Consider the following 16,567-nt stretch of genomic DNA (forward strand, 5'->3'; position numbering starts at 1 on the left):
GCAGGCTCTAATGTGACTTGATTGATTCCTGCAGTACAAGGACATACACAGTCCCTGACCCCCCAGGCCTGTTTGATGGCCACGTCTGGCCCATGTACTTGAGACACAGGAAAGAGATGGAGAACAACTGTGACAGGATAGGTAAGCCAAAGAAAATATCCACACCCATAACATCAGCATAACAGCAGAGTATCTCCCGCTCTCCTTAAGAAATAAAGTTATAAGTGACTCTCATTTTCTTGTGTCCTTTTCTTGGATAGAGTACCTTGACGGAATGACATCTACAGAAGATATCTACAACAAAGTATATGAAAGCATTCAGAACTCCCTTCTGAACAACTTATAGGTAAATAAGAAAAGAAAATATATTATCCTCTACTTTTCACTGACAGATAAAAGATAAGCGTTTCATTCAGTGTGAGTAACTTCTCTCTTTTCTCTTTTTCTGCAGCAACACGGGGACAACTCTGGGAATTGTGTATAGACTTGTAAATATCATTTTGCGTCAATGTGTAACACCGGTTCTGTAATCCGAGCCTGATTTGTAAATAGTCAATCCTGTAACTTATGAAGAACTAACGGCAGAAGCGTTGTGTTTTGTATAATCCTGTGTAACTATTTTTCTAAAAGATAAGCCACCTCTGGACTGCCCAGTGTTTAACATCCGGGACGGATCTCAACTCTGATCTTGTTTTATGCGAAAGTATAAAAAAGCCAGCTGGGAGGAAGGATTTGTGTCTCGCAACTAAATGAAACGACTGAATCCACTTTACGTTTCCTGTCTTTTCTTCACACACACCCATGTAGTTCCCATGAAGGTCAGAATCACGAGCTTCAGGTTTTACAACACAAACGTTTACGCACACTGAGGATGACTGATAACATCCTGCTGCTCTTTAATGAGACTCTTTATCACCCAGATTAGATTTAGAGCCTCAATAAAAGGAGCTTGAAAGTTTTCCTCTGAATAACAATAGATGAACTATTAGTTTACAGGACGGTGAAAATGAAAATGATGTTTGATCAGAACTTTGATCAGAATCTCAGTTGTTAATAAGTAGGTTAATAAAGTATATAATTCAACATTAGGTAGACAATGAGTTCAATGGGGCAGGTCTTATGCTAACTCAAATGTCAAGAGGCTGTGAGAGATGGTAGTAAGGCCTCAAAAGAGCCCCATATTTCTTTATAAAGTTTGATATTGATTAATAAAAGATCTTTTCAGGTGTACTACAGGAATTTTATTCATTAAATTGTTGCCTCTGCAATGGAGAACAAGTTTTTCCCAGCTGTGTCCGCGAATAACCTTTTTTATTTAAGCTCATATTCAGATCTTGTATGTCTCCAAAGTTCCGTCTGCTAGGGTCCAATGAGATTTCCTCTTTTTTTAGTGTCAGGAGTTCAGAATACAGCAGTTCCAGGCTTGGCGAGAGGAGAACCATAATCACTGTATTTGTCTGTGTTTAGAGATCGCATGTCTGATGACTTGGAAGAACATTTTATTTATCATGCACACTTTTTAAAATTTGTGTACAAGTTGATGTGTGTTTTTTTTTTTTTTCATTTATAATAGATTTTGTAATATCCTCGCCCATATTTATAAACATGCCTAACTTTTAATCGTCTCTTTCAGTGCCTGGAACTAGATTTATAATGCCACTCCCTATGCAAAGATGAGGCCGTATTTCTTTCTCTTTAATATCACATCTACAACTTTGATATGTAAAATATAACCATTCCCTAAAAACATCCCCAAAGTTGTGTAAATTGTTGTTATAACGTCTTTTACTGATTGTATGAAGAAATGCTAAAAATCTAGCATCCCAGCACACACATATCACAACTATAAAATACTGAGGGAGAGGAAGGATTTGTGTGTCACAACTTAATGAATGACTGAATCCACTTGCCAGTGTAGTTCCCATAAAGGCATCCCGTCACAGCACTGAGTGAGGTAATCTAAGTTTGTCTTCGTCCTGTTCTTGTTCTGTTTGTTCAGAATGAATGGGAATTTTGGGTAAAGGAATAGCATTTTTGTACAATTGTTTCAGAAATCATACACCGAAAGGAGCAAAATAAACCAAAAATGAACAAACGAATGAATGAATAATGAACAAGCTATGAAATAAAGGTCCTTATCAGATGATGAGGAACATTTATCAGGATAAAGTCCACCTGCAAAGCACTAAATGAAAATATCAATAAACGGAATGTGTCCTGGTCGTTTAGTTGAAGAACTTATTCTTCACTATCGCGCTTCCCTGCAGTGCTAACAACTCACCAAGTAATATGAAATAAGCTTTCTAGATTCTAGCCTGTAGCGCTGCAGAATAAGGGAGCAAAATCTCTTCTTTGAGACTCAGCCAGCTTCTTTTTTTATTTTTTTATTTCAATCACTGGCATCAATTGAATGAAGACATGGTGTGAAAAAGCTCCTCGCTGAAAGATCAAACGTCCTTTCAGAAGTCCCCCACATCGCTCCAACCTCAGCCCAACACTGTCTGCACAGAAATGAGGGGAAACGCTGAGCGGTAAATTCTCACTTTTTATTGATGTTTCAATATTAGAATCGCTGTGAATTATATGGTGACCTTGAGGGGTTTTATTCCTCTATCTGATGATACAGCACGAACCATTAAACAAATGACTCACGTCTGACAGCAGCGATGACTCAGACATCAAAAGGATTTATAGTCCGAGCATATCATTTTATCTACAAGTCTTTGGTGTGTTACAGTCTTTTTGAAATCTCAATAGATCCTCACACTGTACCAGCTCTGTCTCAGGGTCCAGAGCCACAGAGCGCGTGTTGGGTGGGTGGGTTTGGAGGGGGTGTACAGAGTCTTGTGATACGTTTCTGGGAGTCTTTACATGCCAACAGATGGCCCCCGGAGCAGAGGGTGGCTGCTCTGTCAGTTTATATTTAGGCTGAGTGTCTGGAGAATATATTTAACGAGCGCACAGCCAATTACTGACCTACACACCCACTCCAGGCCTGGCCTGACTCAGGGGCCCGTCCCCACATGCCAACTCCAGGGTGAGAACCTTGTGGGGTGGCATGCGGTCCGACGTCACCTGCTGTCATGACAACCCTGAGAGGAACAGCTGGGGCGTCCATATTTGGGGAGGAGAGGTAGGAGATGAGTGGCTGTCACATGCTGTGCAGACCCCCTGTTTAAGTGAGTGAGGACCCCTGAGGCATGTGAACACTTGTGGTTATGCCACTGATGAATGGCAGGAATATTTACGGCTGTCTCGTTGTGAACATAATGCGAACAACTGAATTCATGTTGGGACAACACTTGACTTTAACATGTTTCAGCAGCACATATGCTTTTAATAAATGGTTTATTACATACTTTCATGTAGTTGTATTTATATTTATTTTACGTTTAGATCAAGATCTCTTTTTCAGGGAGACCTGTGTACAAAAAAATTAGAGAGTTAAATCAACCACGAAAAACATTCGTAAAGTACTTTTTTAATGTTCCAGTGGAATAAGAGTATAAGAATATGTAGTATTTGTCAGCAATTACACTTTCTCAGATTAAGAAATATTTAATGTTATCTCAGCATTGTTTTACTGTTTGTTGTCTTTTTTTATAGACCATCCTCCACTCACTGTATGAGCAGCTGGAGGTTATTAGTGCTTACAACTACATTATGATGTGTTATTAACTATTCATTAAAGGTTAACATTTATAATATAGCCTCAAAGTAAAGTGTTGCCCATTTTGGTAATACAAAGTAAAGAGCGTCCATCAATGATTTAAAGGGGCTGATTAGGTAGAAGTCACAATTTACATCCGGTGCTGAAAATGCAGAAAAAGATGCTTGGTGTAGTTAGTCATCATTATTTTCCAGATGGTGTTCACTGTTTCAGTGCATTTGATCACCACATTTGCACAAAAAAATGTGTATATCAGCCAATATGTCAATTCTTTATGTCAAAAATTGTTTTTAATGTAATATCAGCCAAAACACGCAACTATCAGACTCTACTAATTCACACCATCAACTGAGGAGAAAAATCAGACCAGCTCCTCTCCTGTCGGCTCTCACAGCCAGTGTGCACTGAATGACTGTGAAACAATTCATACACTGCACCTTGAAGGAGTACAAAGACTTTTTACCCAGCAGCTCCTTGAGTCCCAAATGTAGTATCCTCAGTAACCTCCCCAGTTTTTCCAGCATTTTTTATTTGCTTGTTTTTAATGTTTTTATCAATGTGTTTGTTTTCATTTTACTTGTGAATAAGACAACAGTTTCTTAGGTTGTTCTTTTTTCTTCTGTTGTGTAACGAAAAGCCAAACTTCCTTTAATCCAGTTGTAGAGAGAAGCAGATACAGACACTATAAAATGAAGACAAAACTAAACTAAATACAGCCAGTTTTTATAGTCTGGTTATTACAATCCAACACATACTGATATATGCTTTTAGTGTGTTTCTTTGTATTAATTTGTGTTATACTATTTTTTTGTCTGTTATTTTGTCTCACTTGCTGCTACTTAATCCATAACATTAAAGGGACATTTTGTAGTTTTGGAGAAGAAATTCAAACTCAGAATTTTAATATTTATTTTTTCATATAACTGAATAAACACGCTGTTCTCAGAGGAAAATAAGGTCCTAGAACACTGTATGAGGCTAGAAAGGTGGCAGGGTCCGCCACATATAAACAAAGGAAAACAGTATGAAACTGTGTCTCTTAAGGTCAGTATGTTTATTCAATTTATTCAGCCATGAAGACTTTGTTTATTTAGTTTGTTCAGGCATTAAAAATCAGTCAGTGAAGATCTTTCCCCTCTTCTTCCCGAAAAATACAGAGTGCACCTTTAACCTGCCTCTGAACTGTAGATTAAAATAAGCATTTATTGAAATCTGACTCACTGACATCACATTGTCACACTTTTTAATAACCATCATTAATCGATGGTACATAGTCAATAGTCATAGTATAGTCAATTAAAATGTAGTTGGCAGTTTATTCACTGTTAACAATGAAATGCTTTATTAAGCTTTTTACGCAACTGTTTCTTGTTTACAAAGCATTTTATTATTTGATTTCAGTGAAATGAAGCTATTAATTTAAGTGTAACTAGCCACAAACTCACCATTTAATAATGATAGTTACTGTAAAGTGTCACTCATCACTTTAGCTTTAATTCAGTGCGCTGTTTCTGACGAATAAATGAAGTCTAGCAAAGTAAATAAAGTGACATGCATTCATTTATAAAAACAAAAAAAAGCACAAAATCGTGACCGACATTAAAGTTTAGCATGAAGACAAATTATGTAAAAAAATTACACTTTATGTTTCTTGTCTTCCTTTTTTGTAGCTGTGCAGACCCTTTAAGTGTTAAAACAGAAACAACCAGCAGTCACAGACGTCATACAGAGGAGCTGAATGGCCGAGACACAGGTAGAAACAGAAGGGGTTAACATTTAGGTTAAGGGTCCACTGGTTAAAGTTTTTAATAGCTCACATATTACATGTTCTCCATACGTATCTGTCACGTGTAGTTCGACCAAAAACGTGAAGATAGATGGAGCAGCATGATGGTCAAAGCTGAAACGTGAGTCGAAACTGAGCACGCCGACTTTGGCAAAGGTTAATCAACGATAAAGCAAGACATGTGTCACAAGAAACCTGATGATCTGCAGCCCTGTCAAACTCATCTTTTAGTAGACATTTCTATTTCAACTCAGGTTAGATGGTAAAAAAGCAACACAGTTTGGTCTCTCGGGGGAAAACTGAATGAGAGTCCCACAACAGAGTGTCATAACTTTTGTTCAAACATTTTGTTCAGCATCTCACCTGTACTGCCTCCCCATGATCTGTGGTAAACCCTCTGGATCTATCATTTAGTTGTAGAGGCCTCAGGGGAAGACAACAGGTATATTCCTTGTGGGGGAAGTTTTCTTGTGGTAAAACCATTTTAAGACCATCATCTTCGTTAAATCTCACAAGAAGCAGTGAGCTGTGAGCAGCCCTGGATACCTAGATTCATGGGATAAGATATATTCAAAGCGTAGAAGAATTAGTCTTTCGCTCGGGGAAAGCTCTGCTGCTGCTGCTGCTGCTGCTGCTGTAGGTGTACCAAGAAAACAACCAGAAACTTTATTTTATTTCCAAGCATTTTTTTTTCTAATTTTACAGTACAGATTAGTTTATGTGGCAACATTTGTTGTGATTTGTTTACTTTCAGGTCAGACACACAAGAAAGACTCAATTCATCGTCAATACTTACTGGCTAAATTTTGTGGGTTACATGTCCTGCTCGGGAAGTCTTGTGCCAAACCAGTGCTGAGGATCTGGGGCTCTTATAAATCTGGACTGCGGCATGGCGCGGGGCGGGGCTGGACTTTGGACCAGGCGAAGGTTCCTGTGGTTAAGAATAGAAAAAGCATGTGGTCTCACAATCCTGATGCCCTATTTGGCACTCTCGTCTGAGAGGTGTCAGATACCGAAGTCTGCAACACTCGTCTGTAGATCAGTATTTACGGCCCCTCTTATCTTGTTTGTGATCAAACAACCAAAGATCCTTAATGGTAAATATAGATAACAGTAATGTAATAGTGATCTTTATATGTGAACCCTACACTGAAGAATGTCAGAAGAGTTAATTAGGCAATAGGCTGCACATCAAAAAAGTTTAACGATTCAGTTTAATTTCATTTTTTTTTTTTTTATTTGCAACACATCTGTTGTATACGGAAGAGGATTAGGGCCACATGTGAATTTTTTTTTAGTTCTGACTTTATTCTCAGAATTCTGAGAAAAAAGTCAGAATTCTGACTTTAATCTCAGAATTCTGAGAAAAAAGTCAGAATTCTGACTTTAATCTCAGAATTCTGACTTTTTTCTCAGAATTCTGACTTTAAAGTCAGAACTAAAAAAAGAATTCACATGTGGCCCTAATCCTCTTCCGTAGTTGTAAATACAAATCCCACGTCTGTAACAATCTGTCAGATGTAATGTAGGTGTGAACTACAAACAAAACCCATCACGTCATGACAATGTTAAGTGTTGAAAACTTGTACCTTGAAGTGAGCATGTCTGTAATGCTGTGATCCGACCCTCTCACTCAAGTTTTATAGTGCAGAAAAAAGTGATGGAGAGGCGGAGTGGCTGAAACAGAGACACCATTCACCCTGTTACAAGACGTTGTGCCATCAAAATGATACTGAGGCTGTTAGTTTAAGGCGAAAAAGTTACATGATGATGCTTGAAAGTGTGTTTTTCAGGTTTTCTGGGAGTGCTACTCCTCCCCACAAAGACTAACCACAGTAACTCTGATAACAATCAAACTGAGAGAAATGGCTTCAAAGTTGTTTGACTGACAAACCAAATGCACTACAGGTGGAACAGTGATTGTGTTCTTATAAAATACATGTTCTTCAATTTATTTTCATGTCCTAGACATCATGACCAATTATTTAACCTATGATCCTGAACTGAAAACTGATACTGTGATCCGTCTTTGTATTACCTTAAAAAAAAGATATACAGGTGGTGCAAAGACAAAGCAAAGTAGCTATAATCTTACTCTTGTCTTCTACCTGAGAACATCTATTTATTTTATTTCTTATTACATCATATCTGTGGCTCATTGTTTCAATGTCTGGATGTTTAAAAAGGTTAAATAGAGTAATTACGATGAAGTCGAACAACCCTCTTGGCTTGATCTATTTAGTGTCATTGTAAAATGTATGTAAAGCTGTTTTAAAAATGATACACTCTCATATAACCTAGACAGCTGCTGCTGCAGGCCGCAGTAACTGCAGTAAAACTCAGATTAAACCCAGCCAGACCACAATATCTGCACTTACTGCAGTCTGCGCTGGTTTTTGGTTGGATTTTATAGTTACTGCAATTCTGACATTGCATTTTCTCTACGACAGAGCAAAACTGAATTTGAAAAATGTTGTCACAAGATAAAACACACATTTAAAAGTTCAGTTTATGAATTAAGAATTAAATAGATAAATAAAAATAAAGTAACTTTGATTCCTTTTGCTTTGACAGAGGGAAATAACAATATATATATATATATACATATATATATATATATATATATATATATATATATATATATATATATATATATATATATATATTAAAACAGGTCTTAATCTTACTAAATTTACCGCTATGAAAATGTAATAAAGCCAAAGTAATTATGAAGTTAAAAGCAAATTCGAACAAATCCAGAAAGTACCATCAACAAGGATATAAAAGCCTTCTTCGTCCTTCATCTGGACCTGCAGAATGTCTCAGGATGATGCCGGATGTTGAAAGGCTCCTGCAGCATCAGTAGTTTGACACGTAGACGCAGCCTGCCGCCGTGTGGTGGAGGTTCAGTGCCGCAGGAGGACACGAGGCCGTGTGACGATGCCTCTCCAAAGATGCTGCACAATTTCGGTGGACTTGGTGCAAAACTAATCTCTGATATCTGCTCATTAATGTCGATGAACTGACCGTCCGTGGCGCTTAAATGACACAAAGGTTTTCATAATGACATTGTAGTTTTGACAAGTGTAGACAAGTTTTTCTTCCGCAGTTTATATTTTAAAATTGCTGAGAGTTAAATTGTTTGTTTGTTTGTTTTCAGCAACACTTTGTTTTCTGTTCCACTGGGCTCACTGGTTCTGGAAAATCACCAGACTGAACGGTAACATTTCGATGACTTCAGTTCACACCCGTGCGTAAAGTTTACTCGGCAAACCTCCTCGTCTTACTCTTGTGTAACAGAAGTTCACTGAGGCGAGGCAAGGGTTAAATTTTCTTGCTAGAAAGTTTGACTGGCCTGAATTCGATAAATGACCAGGAAAAACAAAAAGACTTCAGCCCTCCTCTCCTCTCCACTTGTCAGTCCTCCTAAGAACTGTTATGTGGTTGTGTGAGCGCACTTTTCATCCACTTCCCACAAAGACACAACATCTGTGCGCGTTGTTCATCTCATGATCTGATTTATCACTGAATTACAGGAGGGATTTATTTTTTTTCTAGTTTTACTGCCATGGCAAACTGGTCACTCTTATTTTTGTACTTCTTCCAGGGACCACTTCTCTTCATCTTTGGGCAGCAGCAGCAGCAGCAGCAGCGCACAGCTGGCTCCTGGCGGCACCGGATCCAGTGGCAGAACAACGGGCAGGTTTATAGTTTAATGAGCACTGGGTTAGAGTACCAGGCTCCGGTTCAGTCCAGAAGCCAGTCAAGGGTTTATGTTAGCAGCAGGAGGGATGGCACCAGGGGCCAGGTGGCAGGAGCGCACAGGGCAGCGACGCTTGTTAGACCCGGACAGGCTGTAGATCCTGGATCTATCGCTGGTAGACAGTCCGCGCCTTTTAATGGCCGTGCGTCGGGGACCAGACAGCATCCTGAGCGTTTTTACAGTCATCCAGGCGCACGACGCTTTAACCCAGAACACACGAACACCATCAACGCCTCTGCACCGGGGAGTTTGACAGATTTCCCAGGCAGGAGAAGAGCTGCGGCCGGGGGTGCGACTGCGCTGTACACCAGAGGAGGAGAACCAGCAGGGCCCGGTGCGCAATATCAACAATTACGCGCGGGGCCTGAGGCGATACCTGTCTCCAGGCAGACGGATCACTCCATCCCAGCACTTCCAACAACTCTGGAGAGGGAACCTGAGGCTCCCTCTCCATTCCCTGCTGCACCCAGCGAGGATGTTTCAAACGAGGCAGCCGGTAATGGAGAGGGCATGGTTAACGACGACCCTCGAAACCCGTTTAAAAACCACAGGAATTCTGTCTTATACAACCCCTATCCCACAAGAGGGAGGTCAGTGGCCCGCACACGCCGTCCGCCTGGCACAGGACATGGAACCAGATATTTCCAAAATGGTAAGTGTCCTTATCATGTGGAATGAGGTAAGCCTTCTAAATTGGCATGGGTTTAAGTAAGAGATCTCCAGTGGGTGTCTGAGTTTGGATTACACCAGTGTAAATATTCATCCATTACATAGAGAATACCTTTTTAATGAACTTATCTGTTTTTATGAATATTACAAATCCAGCCTCATGTCTCACTCACTGAAAGGGAAAAAACTGAATAACAAGGAGGTAAAAGATGTTCTTTTAGGGATTTGGATCCGGGCTGACAGCTCAGGAATGTAAAATACTTTGAATCCTGCCAACAAACACAAACAGCTGCTCTGTTTCAGTGAATTGTTTTCAGAATGAATAAACTGTCAGAATTAAGATGTCACAATCATATTATTTTTTTACATTTTTTTTTAAACTTGGATTGTCCTTTTCTTCTCCTCTCCCAGGACTGCCCGACCTGGTGCCAGACCCGTATGCCATCCAAGCAGGTGCTTATGTCCAGCGCATGCAGATGTACGCGCTCCGCTGTGCTGCTGAGGAGAACTGTCTCGCCAGGTAATCGCTGGTGCCAGAAGTGATTCATGTCTTCAGCACGTAGACACTGAAACGCACACACATTCTCTCACACACTCTCTAACATACAGGTATTTCCTTTGTTTGTCCAGCTCATTGAAGGTTAATTTCTCTCGTTTTAGCCCCGCTTCTGGTTTGTTTCAGGGTAACTTTAAACCACAACTTTTCAATGTGGCCGGATAACTGAGTTGCAGAAACCTGTTTGATCTTATAATGGAGCACTGATTCTCCAGCGTGATGTCCTGCCAACACATAAATGTTCTGGGTTGGTTTTCCCGAAAGCATTCGGCACGATGGAACAAACCCTCTGCACTCCGTTACCTTTAAGACAACTAACCCTGGGAGCTCAGCCAGTCGCACTTTCCAACGCAGCTTACGCCCGTTTCACTTCTGATCCATCCAAGGTCGGCGTATGGACCCGCCATCAGAGACATCGACTTCAGAGTCCTCCTGCGGTTCCCCCAGAAAGTGAAGAACCAAGGCACCACCGACTTCCTCCCCGTCAAGCCGAGATATCAGTGGGACTGGCACAGCTGTCACCAGTGAGTTTCCTCAGCCTGCAAGTGAAATGACCTCACGTAGTTTAAATGTTATGGTTGGCTCCATTCAGCTCTGATACGAAAATAGTAACAAGCTTTTATTTTTTTGTCTATCAGACACTACCACAGCATGGACGCCTTCAGTAACTACGACCTGCTCGACGTCGTCACCGGACGTAAAGTGGCCGAGGGACACAAGGCCAGTTTTTGCCTGGAGGACACGGGCTGTGATCCCGGATTCAGACGGCGCTACGCCTGTACATCTCATACACAGGTTAATAAACACTCATACCAACACAGTGCCATGGCAGTTTGTAAAACCGTCTCCAAATGTATTGTGCAGGATTCATGTACATGGACACAATTTTCATGCCACTACTACGTTTCATTGGCTGAGAGAATCACAACATTGATGAACGACACTGTTAGGATCAAGATTCTAATGCAAATCAATTTGTGAAACTGAATCTTTAGGATACGCGTACAATTTTCCATTTTAAACTCATGTCGAGTGTGTGGACAACTTGTGCTCATGCCCCCGGACCCTACAGATTAATTTTTGTCAAACTGGGCTGCTTACCTAGTACGTGAAGTACCTGTTCTTTTGCAAGAGAGGCCTGTGGAAATCAGAAATGAGGAATCAGAAACAATCACATTTTTGTTCTAAATACATTCAATGTCAACATTTTAAAATCAGCAAGTGGAATGGGTTTTAAGGTATAAAGTTCCGGAAGTCAGTCTTTCCAGCTTTGGTAATCATCTGTAGGGGATCTAGTCTTAATCCAGGAAAATCATCTATATCACAGTCCTGAATGGGTATCTCATGAAACAAATTGTGTATTTTTGTTACCGTCTACCCGCCTGGTGTTGTTTTTTTTCTCACCTTATAAGGCCTCTTATACAAAATGCAGAGAGATGGCGTCATATAGAACTGTGATACCAGTAGAGGTGGTCCTGGATTAGGGCCAATCTTGAGGTCTGGTCTGATGAACAGTATCATTAACTTTGGATATGCTGAAACATCTATAGTAGCTGACCTTTACTGCATAATATAGTTCAGTTTTTAAACAAAATGTCCACACAGTTCTGGTACCTTTCTAAAACTTTTCTAAAAGGACTTTTGTAAAATGGTGAAAATGCTGATTTCTGGTCTCTGGTTCGTGTGTTTCCTACTTTTCTACAGATCCTTCATGCTCAGTCAATGTCTGGTCTTTCGAACTCCACACTTCTAGTTTTTAATGCAGACCTTCTGTGTAAAAATCTGAGAGCTGAGATTATAAAACATTTTTGGAACTCGTCAAACCTCCCCAGAGTCACATAAAAAAATTAAACAACTGTTTTCAGATCGGTGGAGTGCCCCTTTAAATGACAATTATGAAAAAGATAAAAAAGATGGGGCAATTATCTCCAATAATTTGATGACAGTCAGCAAGCCAACTAAACTAAAATTAGTCAACCATTTTGGATCACTTCTCATGTCACACAGCAGATTAGCATCTGTTTGTGTAGTTTAAAGTTTCTGCAGATATTTTTATTCTATTCTGTTTAGTCAAACAATACTTAGCGTACTTAGCGAGGTTCTGAGCTGCAATTACTTTTGTTGTAGAGTCTTCTGCAAATCCTCCAGATCCGCTTCTGAGAACTGTTTTTCTAACAAAAACTCCAGTGTATGCCAACAAAGGAAAAACATCCTGAGGACATGGGAATATTTATTATATCTGTTGTCTGGGATCTGTGATTCTGGCTTTGCACGGCTTAGCGCCGGTTTCTTGTAACAGCTTTGCTTCCAAAGAACTGCTTGTATAACTTAAACTCAAATCTGGCTCATTTGCAGCGCTTGTAGGAAAAATAGAAAATAGAAGTCAGTCGTCTAAAGAGTCAAAGCATTAAACCAAACTTGTGGGGGGTTTCTGGATGTGTTCTCAGGGACTGAGTCCAGGATGTCATGACATCTACGCTGCCAACATCGACTGCCAGTGGATCGACATCACTGACGTTCCTCCAGGAAACTATATCTTAAAGGTGTCACATTATTATTTTTTTCCTCAGCTTCTCTCTCAACATGGAGATGTAATTAACCTGCAGAGCTGCTCACACACTGTGTTTATTTGTCATTATTTTCTCCAGGTTACCGTCAATCCCAATTTCCACGTCCTGGAATCGGACTTCACCAACAACATAGTGAGATGTGACATCATATACACAGGAGTCTACGTCCAGACGCGCAACTGTCGAGTAACAAGGTACCGTACAAGTGTTTCTGTAGCATGTAGTGCGCCTTCATTTTGAATATTTTAAACATATCTATCCTGTATTTATGTGTTTACAAATTGTATGCCTGTATTTTCATCTCTTTTTTTTTCATTTTTCAGAGGTTGAAATCTTCCTTCTCAAGAGCTATCTGCAGCGAACATCTCACCTTGTACTGTACGACAACCTCGACTCTATGACAAACAAAAAGTGCAATTGGTAAAGGAGTCTAACTACAACTGTGTGCTACGTAGTCTGGTGTTGCATTTACTGGAAATAAATGCCAACATTTACACCAATTTTGTACGTTGACTGGTGAACTGGGATCATCAGATCTACTTGATTTCTACAAATGTGCCATGACTCATTAGAAAAAGACATCCTGTTTCGCCTTAAAATACTTGTACTGTGTTCGTATACATTTATTGCTTGAATGCTGGTTTACTGCTCGAAATGTTTTTTGTTTCTGCTTTGTGTTATGTGCACATTAGTAGTTCTTACAGTTGATTTAGAGGATGAGATATTCAATATTTTGGTTATTGTCAACAAATCCCATGATTAGACCTAAACCAGAGATATGTTAGTCCATCTCTTGGTACTTTTCTGTACCTGCCTCCCAATCCCACGCCTACTGATTACTACAGAAGATACGAATCTTCAAAAATAGGTGAAAAATCTGTAGTTTCATTAAAAGAATTTCGTATTTATTTTTGACAGCTGGACTTTGTAGACAGTGTTTCTCAAAACAGGAGCAAATTGTGTATTTATTAGGGACTACTTTCAATACTTGCAAAATTGGACGCACAAGTATTTATGGTAGTTAAACGTACTATAAGTCACTTTTAAAGTGAGAACAGAACAACTCGCTTATGTAGCAGCATCTTATGAAGGCCCTGCTACCATGACTTATCTTGCTCTAGTCTTGTAAGTATAAGGACATAACATTACTAGGGAATGTTGATCACTTCAGCTTTTGGCCAGCTCACCCCAAAATCTTTAGGCTTACTGTTATCAATGTCAATACTGTAACAATTCAGCAACAGCTATTTAAATGAACATGTGCTGTAAAAGATCCTTAGGGTCTCTTGGATGTTTAGGACAGATTTCAGCCCAATCCAATGAAAAAAATGCGACCGATGAGGCTCAGAATCTGCATGCAAACAATTACAAAATTCAGCTCAGAGGGCAGAACTTCAAACAATTCATAACTTACAAAGTATTCGGAGTACAGCTATAGGAAGATCCTATACATTTTTTTCGAGAAAATACACAACGTGAACTGGTCAGCACCAGGTGAGCTGGCCGCGCATCCTGCAAACAACTTTTAAAAAGATATGATCGATCAAGATCTCTATGATGAGGCAGAGATGCTCATACAACAATGAATAAGAGTTCCTTGAAGCTGCTTAAAGTTAAAAAAAAAAAAAAAAAAGCCACAGTGTGAATATTCATGATAATTATAATGTGTCTCGCAATAATTTTTGACATCAAAGGAGCTCTTGGGCACCAGGGAATAAGATATATCAGGCTTTGAATACAGACAACGCGTGTGAGTGGGATTAATTCACTGCTGGTTTTGTCTTTTCATGGGATTTCAACAAGAAAATAGAGAATATTGCCAGTCTCATCCTCATTAGCAAAGTGCAAATGTCTCATTTTATGGTTAATACAGAGGGTTTATGTTGGATTCATGCTTTTACAGATGTGTGCTTGTGTATAAATGAGTGAATGAAAATGTGGAAACTTTAATGTAGAACTGTTAATTTTGCTAAAACAATGGAAAACCTTATTATATTCTGTTGGTATGCTGGATTCAATGCAATAAAGATGTTGAGGAGAGGGGAGTTTATTGTTATAACAGCTCTTCCAGCTTCTTTCTTTGAGTGATTACCACCGGCTCCAGCTTAATCTTCGGTTCATTTATTGATCTCGGAGGATTTTTTTTTTTTTTCTGGATGGTAGCTGCACGCACATTTTCATGATAGTACTGCCAAGGACCATTCAGAAATAGATTGTTTTAGCAGTTTTAGATTTAGCTGACAAAAGCGGTTTGTTTGATCAGTATCCCGTCCTTGTCCCGCTGAACAGAGGAGCTTTACTTTGACTGATGAGGCTGATTGTGGCCTCAGAGTCAAACAGCCCCGCAGGCAGAGGCTGGCGGCATGTTTGCTGACAGGCCTCTGTGAAGACACAGCCTGCAGGATCTTATACAGCCGTGCCATATCTACTAAAACACGGCCAGAGCACGATGAATGGAGGCCTTTTCTCACTCTCTCCTCCTACGTGCATGTAAAGAAATGTGTCTCACAGCTGCTTTAAAAGACCTGAATTCATCGTCTCACGGCTTCATTCACATCCATCGGGGACTGTATAGAACGACAGGCGCTTTAATAGCACTGGGATGATCTGTCTGAGCGGTAGGATTGACACAACCTGCCAGAGAGTCACTCAAAGAGGTTTCTCACCCAGGACAAATGTGTTTTTGCAGCAAGCACTAGACTGTTTCAAACAGCCGAAGACTGACAAGAGAAACGCTAAACATGCATAGGTTGTATTCACCCTGGAGTGGGTAGAGCTTCACCTGATTGAAGATGTTTTCACCTCCAACAAATCACTCTCTCAAGCAAGCTTATATATATATATATATATGTATATATATATATATATATATATATATATATATATATATATATATATATATATATATATATATATATATATATATATATATATCATGAGGCGGTTCTGACTGATGTGCTGGAAAACATGCAGGCTCCAGACAATGTATGCACTGTTAAATGCACAGATGTCGGGTATTTACAACGAAACACAGCCCAGTCTCAGCTTAAGAGGGCAGCGGACCGGGGAGATTAAGCACAATTTGAATGGTTTACGTTGGAAGTCGCCGAGGTGCCTCCCTGCCAGGATAGATTGTCTATGTTATTGAGAGTGTCTGGAAAATCCCCCCCGACTCCCGTTCAGTCGACTCTGTTCCTGTCTGTCTTGGAATTTTCAGGACAATATTTACAGACAGTTACTATTTCAGCAAAGGATCGCAGAACAGGAGTCTAGATCTGAGCACAAATACAACAAGCCAGGAGCACTGGAAGCAGCTCTGCAAGGCTGTAACAGACACAGAGCTGTATGTGAGCACGCTCACAGAAACAATATCGATATGCTGATTCGCACGTGTTCACATCTTACCTTTTCGCATGTTAACATGCTAACATTTGCTAATCAGCACTTAAAAAGCGGCTAAGGTTTTCTTGGCCATGTCATTAGTTTTACAGGTCATAAACCAAAGTATATAGTGCTGCAGACATGAATCCTCAAACCCTGGTATCAGTTCACA

At 39.8% G+C, this 16,567-nt stretch overlaps 2 protein-coding genes and 1 long non-coding RNA gene across 9 annotated transcripts in view; 2 read left to right on the forward strand and 1 right to left on the reverse strand.

Moving 5' to 3' along the window:
- Positions 1 to 768, forward strand: part of LOC115573327 (nicotinamide riboside kinase 2-like) — a 2,679-nt gene extending 1,911 nt beyond the window's left edge. For both annotated transcript variants that reach the window (XM_030404064.1, XM_030404065.1), the window contains 3 exons: positions 35 to 141; positions 261 to 346; positions 452 to 768. In XM_030404064.1, coding sequence (XP_030259924.1) covers positions 35 to 141; positions 261 to 346 — 193 coding nt within the window. In that variant the 3' untranslated portion in view covers positions 452 to 768. The remainder of the gene's footprint in view (positions 1 to 34; positions 142 to 260; positions 347 to 451) is intronic.
- The window catches only part of LOC115573328 (uncharacterized), a 20,218-nt gene extending 9,268 nt beyond the window's left edge, over positions 1 to 10,950 (reverse strand). Inside the window, exons 1-5 of one of the 3 annotated variants that reach the window (XR_003982255.1) lie at positions 8,224 to 8,613; positions 7,046 to 7,133; positions 6,253 to 6,387; positions 5,820 to 6,002; positions 2,352 to 2,501 (exon numbers count right to left, since the gene is read on the reverse strand). This is a non-coding gene — a long non-coding RNA (uncharacterized LOC115573328). Of the gene's footprint in view, positions 1 to 2,351; positions 2,502 to 5,819; positions 6,003 to 6,252; positions 6,388 to 7,045; positions 7,134 to 8,223; positions 8,614 to 10,763 lie in introns of those variants that run through there. The other 2 variants (XR_003982257.1, XR_003982256.1) reach the window with 2 other exon arrangements.
- LOC115573322 (protein-lysine 6-oxidase-like) lies at positions 7,225 to 15,070 on the forward strand. Of its 4 annotated transcripts, none has more exons than XM_030404058.1 (9): positions 7,225 to 7,364; positions 8,617 to 8,676; positions 9,064 to 9,871; positions 10,300 to 10,408; positions 10,831 to 10,968; positions 11,083 to 11,239; positions 12,892 to 12,987; positions 13,093 to 13,208; positions 13,338 to 15,070. In XM_030404058.1, the coding sequence occupies exons 3-9, from the start codon at positions 9,172 to 9,174 to the stop codon at positions 13,342 to 13,344; spliced, it is 1,323 nt and encodes a 440-aa protein (XP_030259918.1). In that variant the 5' UTR covers positions 7,225 to 7,364; positions 8,617 to 8,676; positions 9,064 to 9,171; the 3' UTR covers positions 13,345 to 15,070. The 4 variants fall into 4 exon arrangements, with proteins under 4 accessions (XP_030259918.1, XP_030259917.1, XP_030259916.1 ...); XM_030404057.1 differs by lacking the exon at positions 7,225 to 7,364 and adding an exon at positions 8,449 to 8,510; XM_030404056.1 differs by lacking the exon at positions 7,225 to 7,364 and having other exon boundaries at positions 8,603 to 8,706.
- The last annotated feature ends 1,497 nt before the right edge of the window (positions 15,071 to 16,567 follow it).

Source organism: Sparus aurata, chromosome 21 (genome assembly GCF_900880675.1).
Source record: "Sparus aurata chromosome 21, fSpaAur1.1, whole genome shotgun sequence".
Taxonomy (NCBI): Eukaryota; Metazoa; Chordata; class Actinopteri; order Spariformes; family Sparidae; genus Sparus; species Sparus aurata.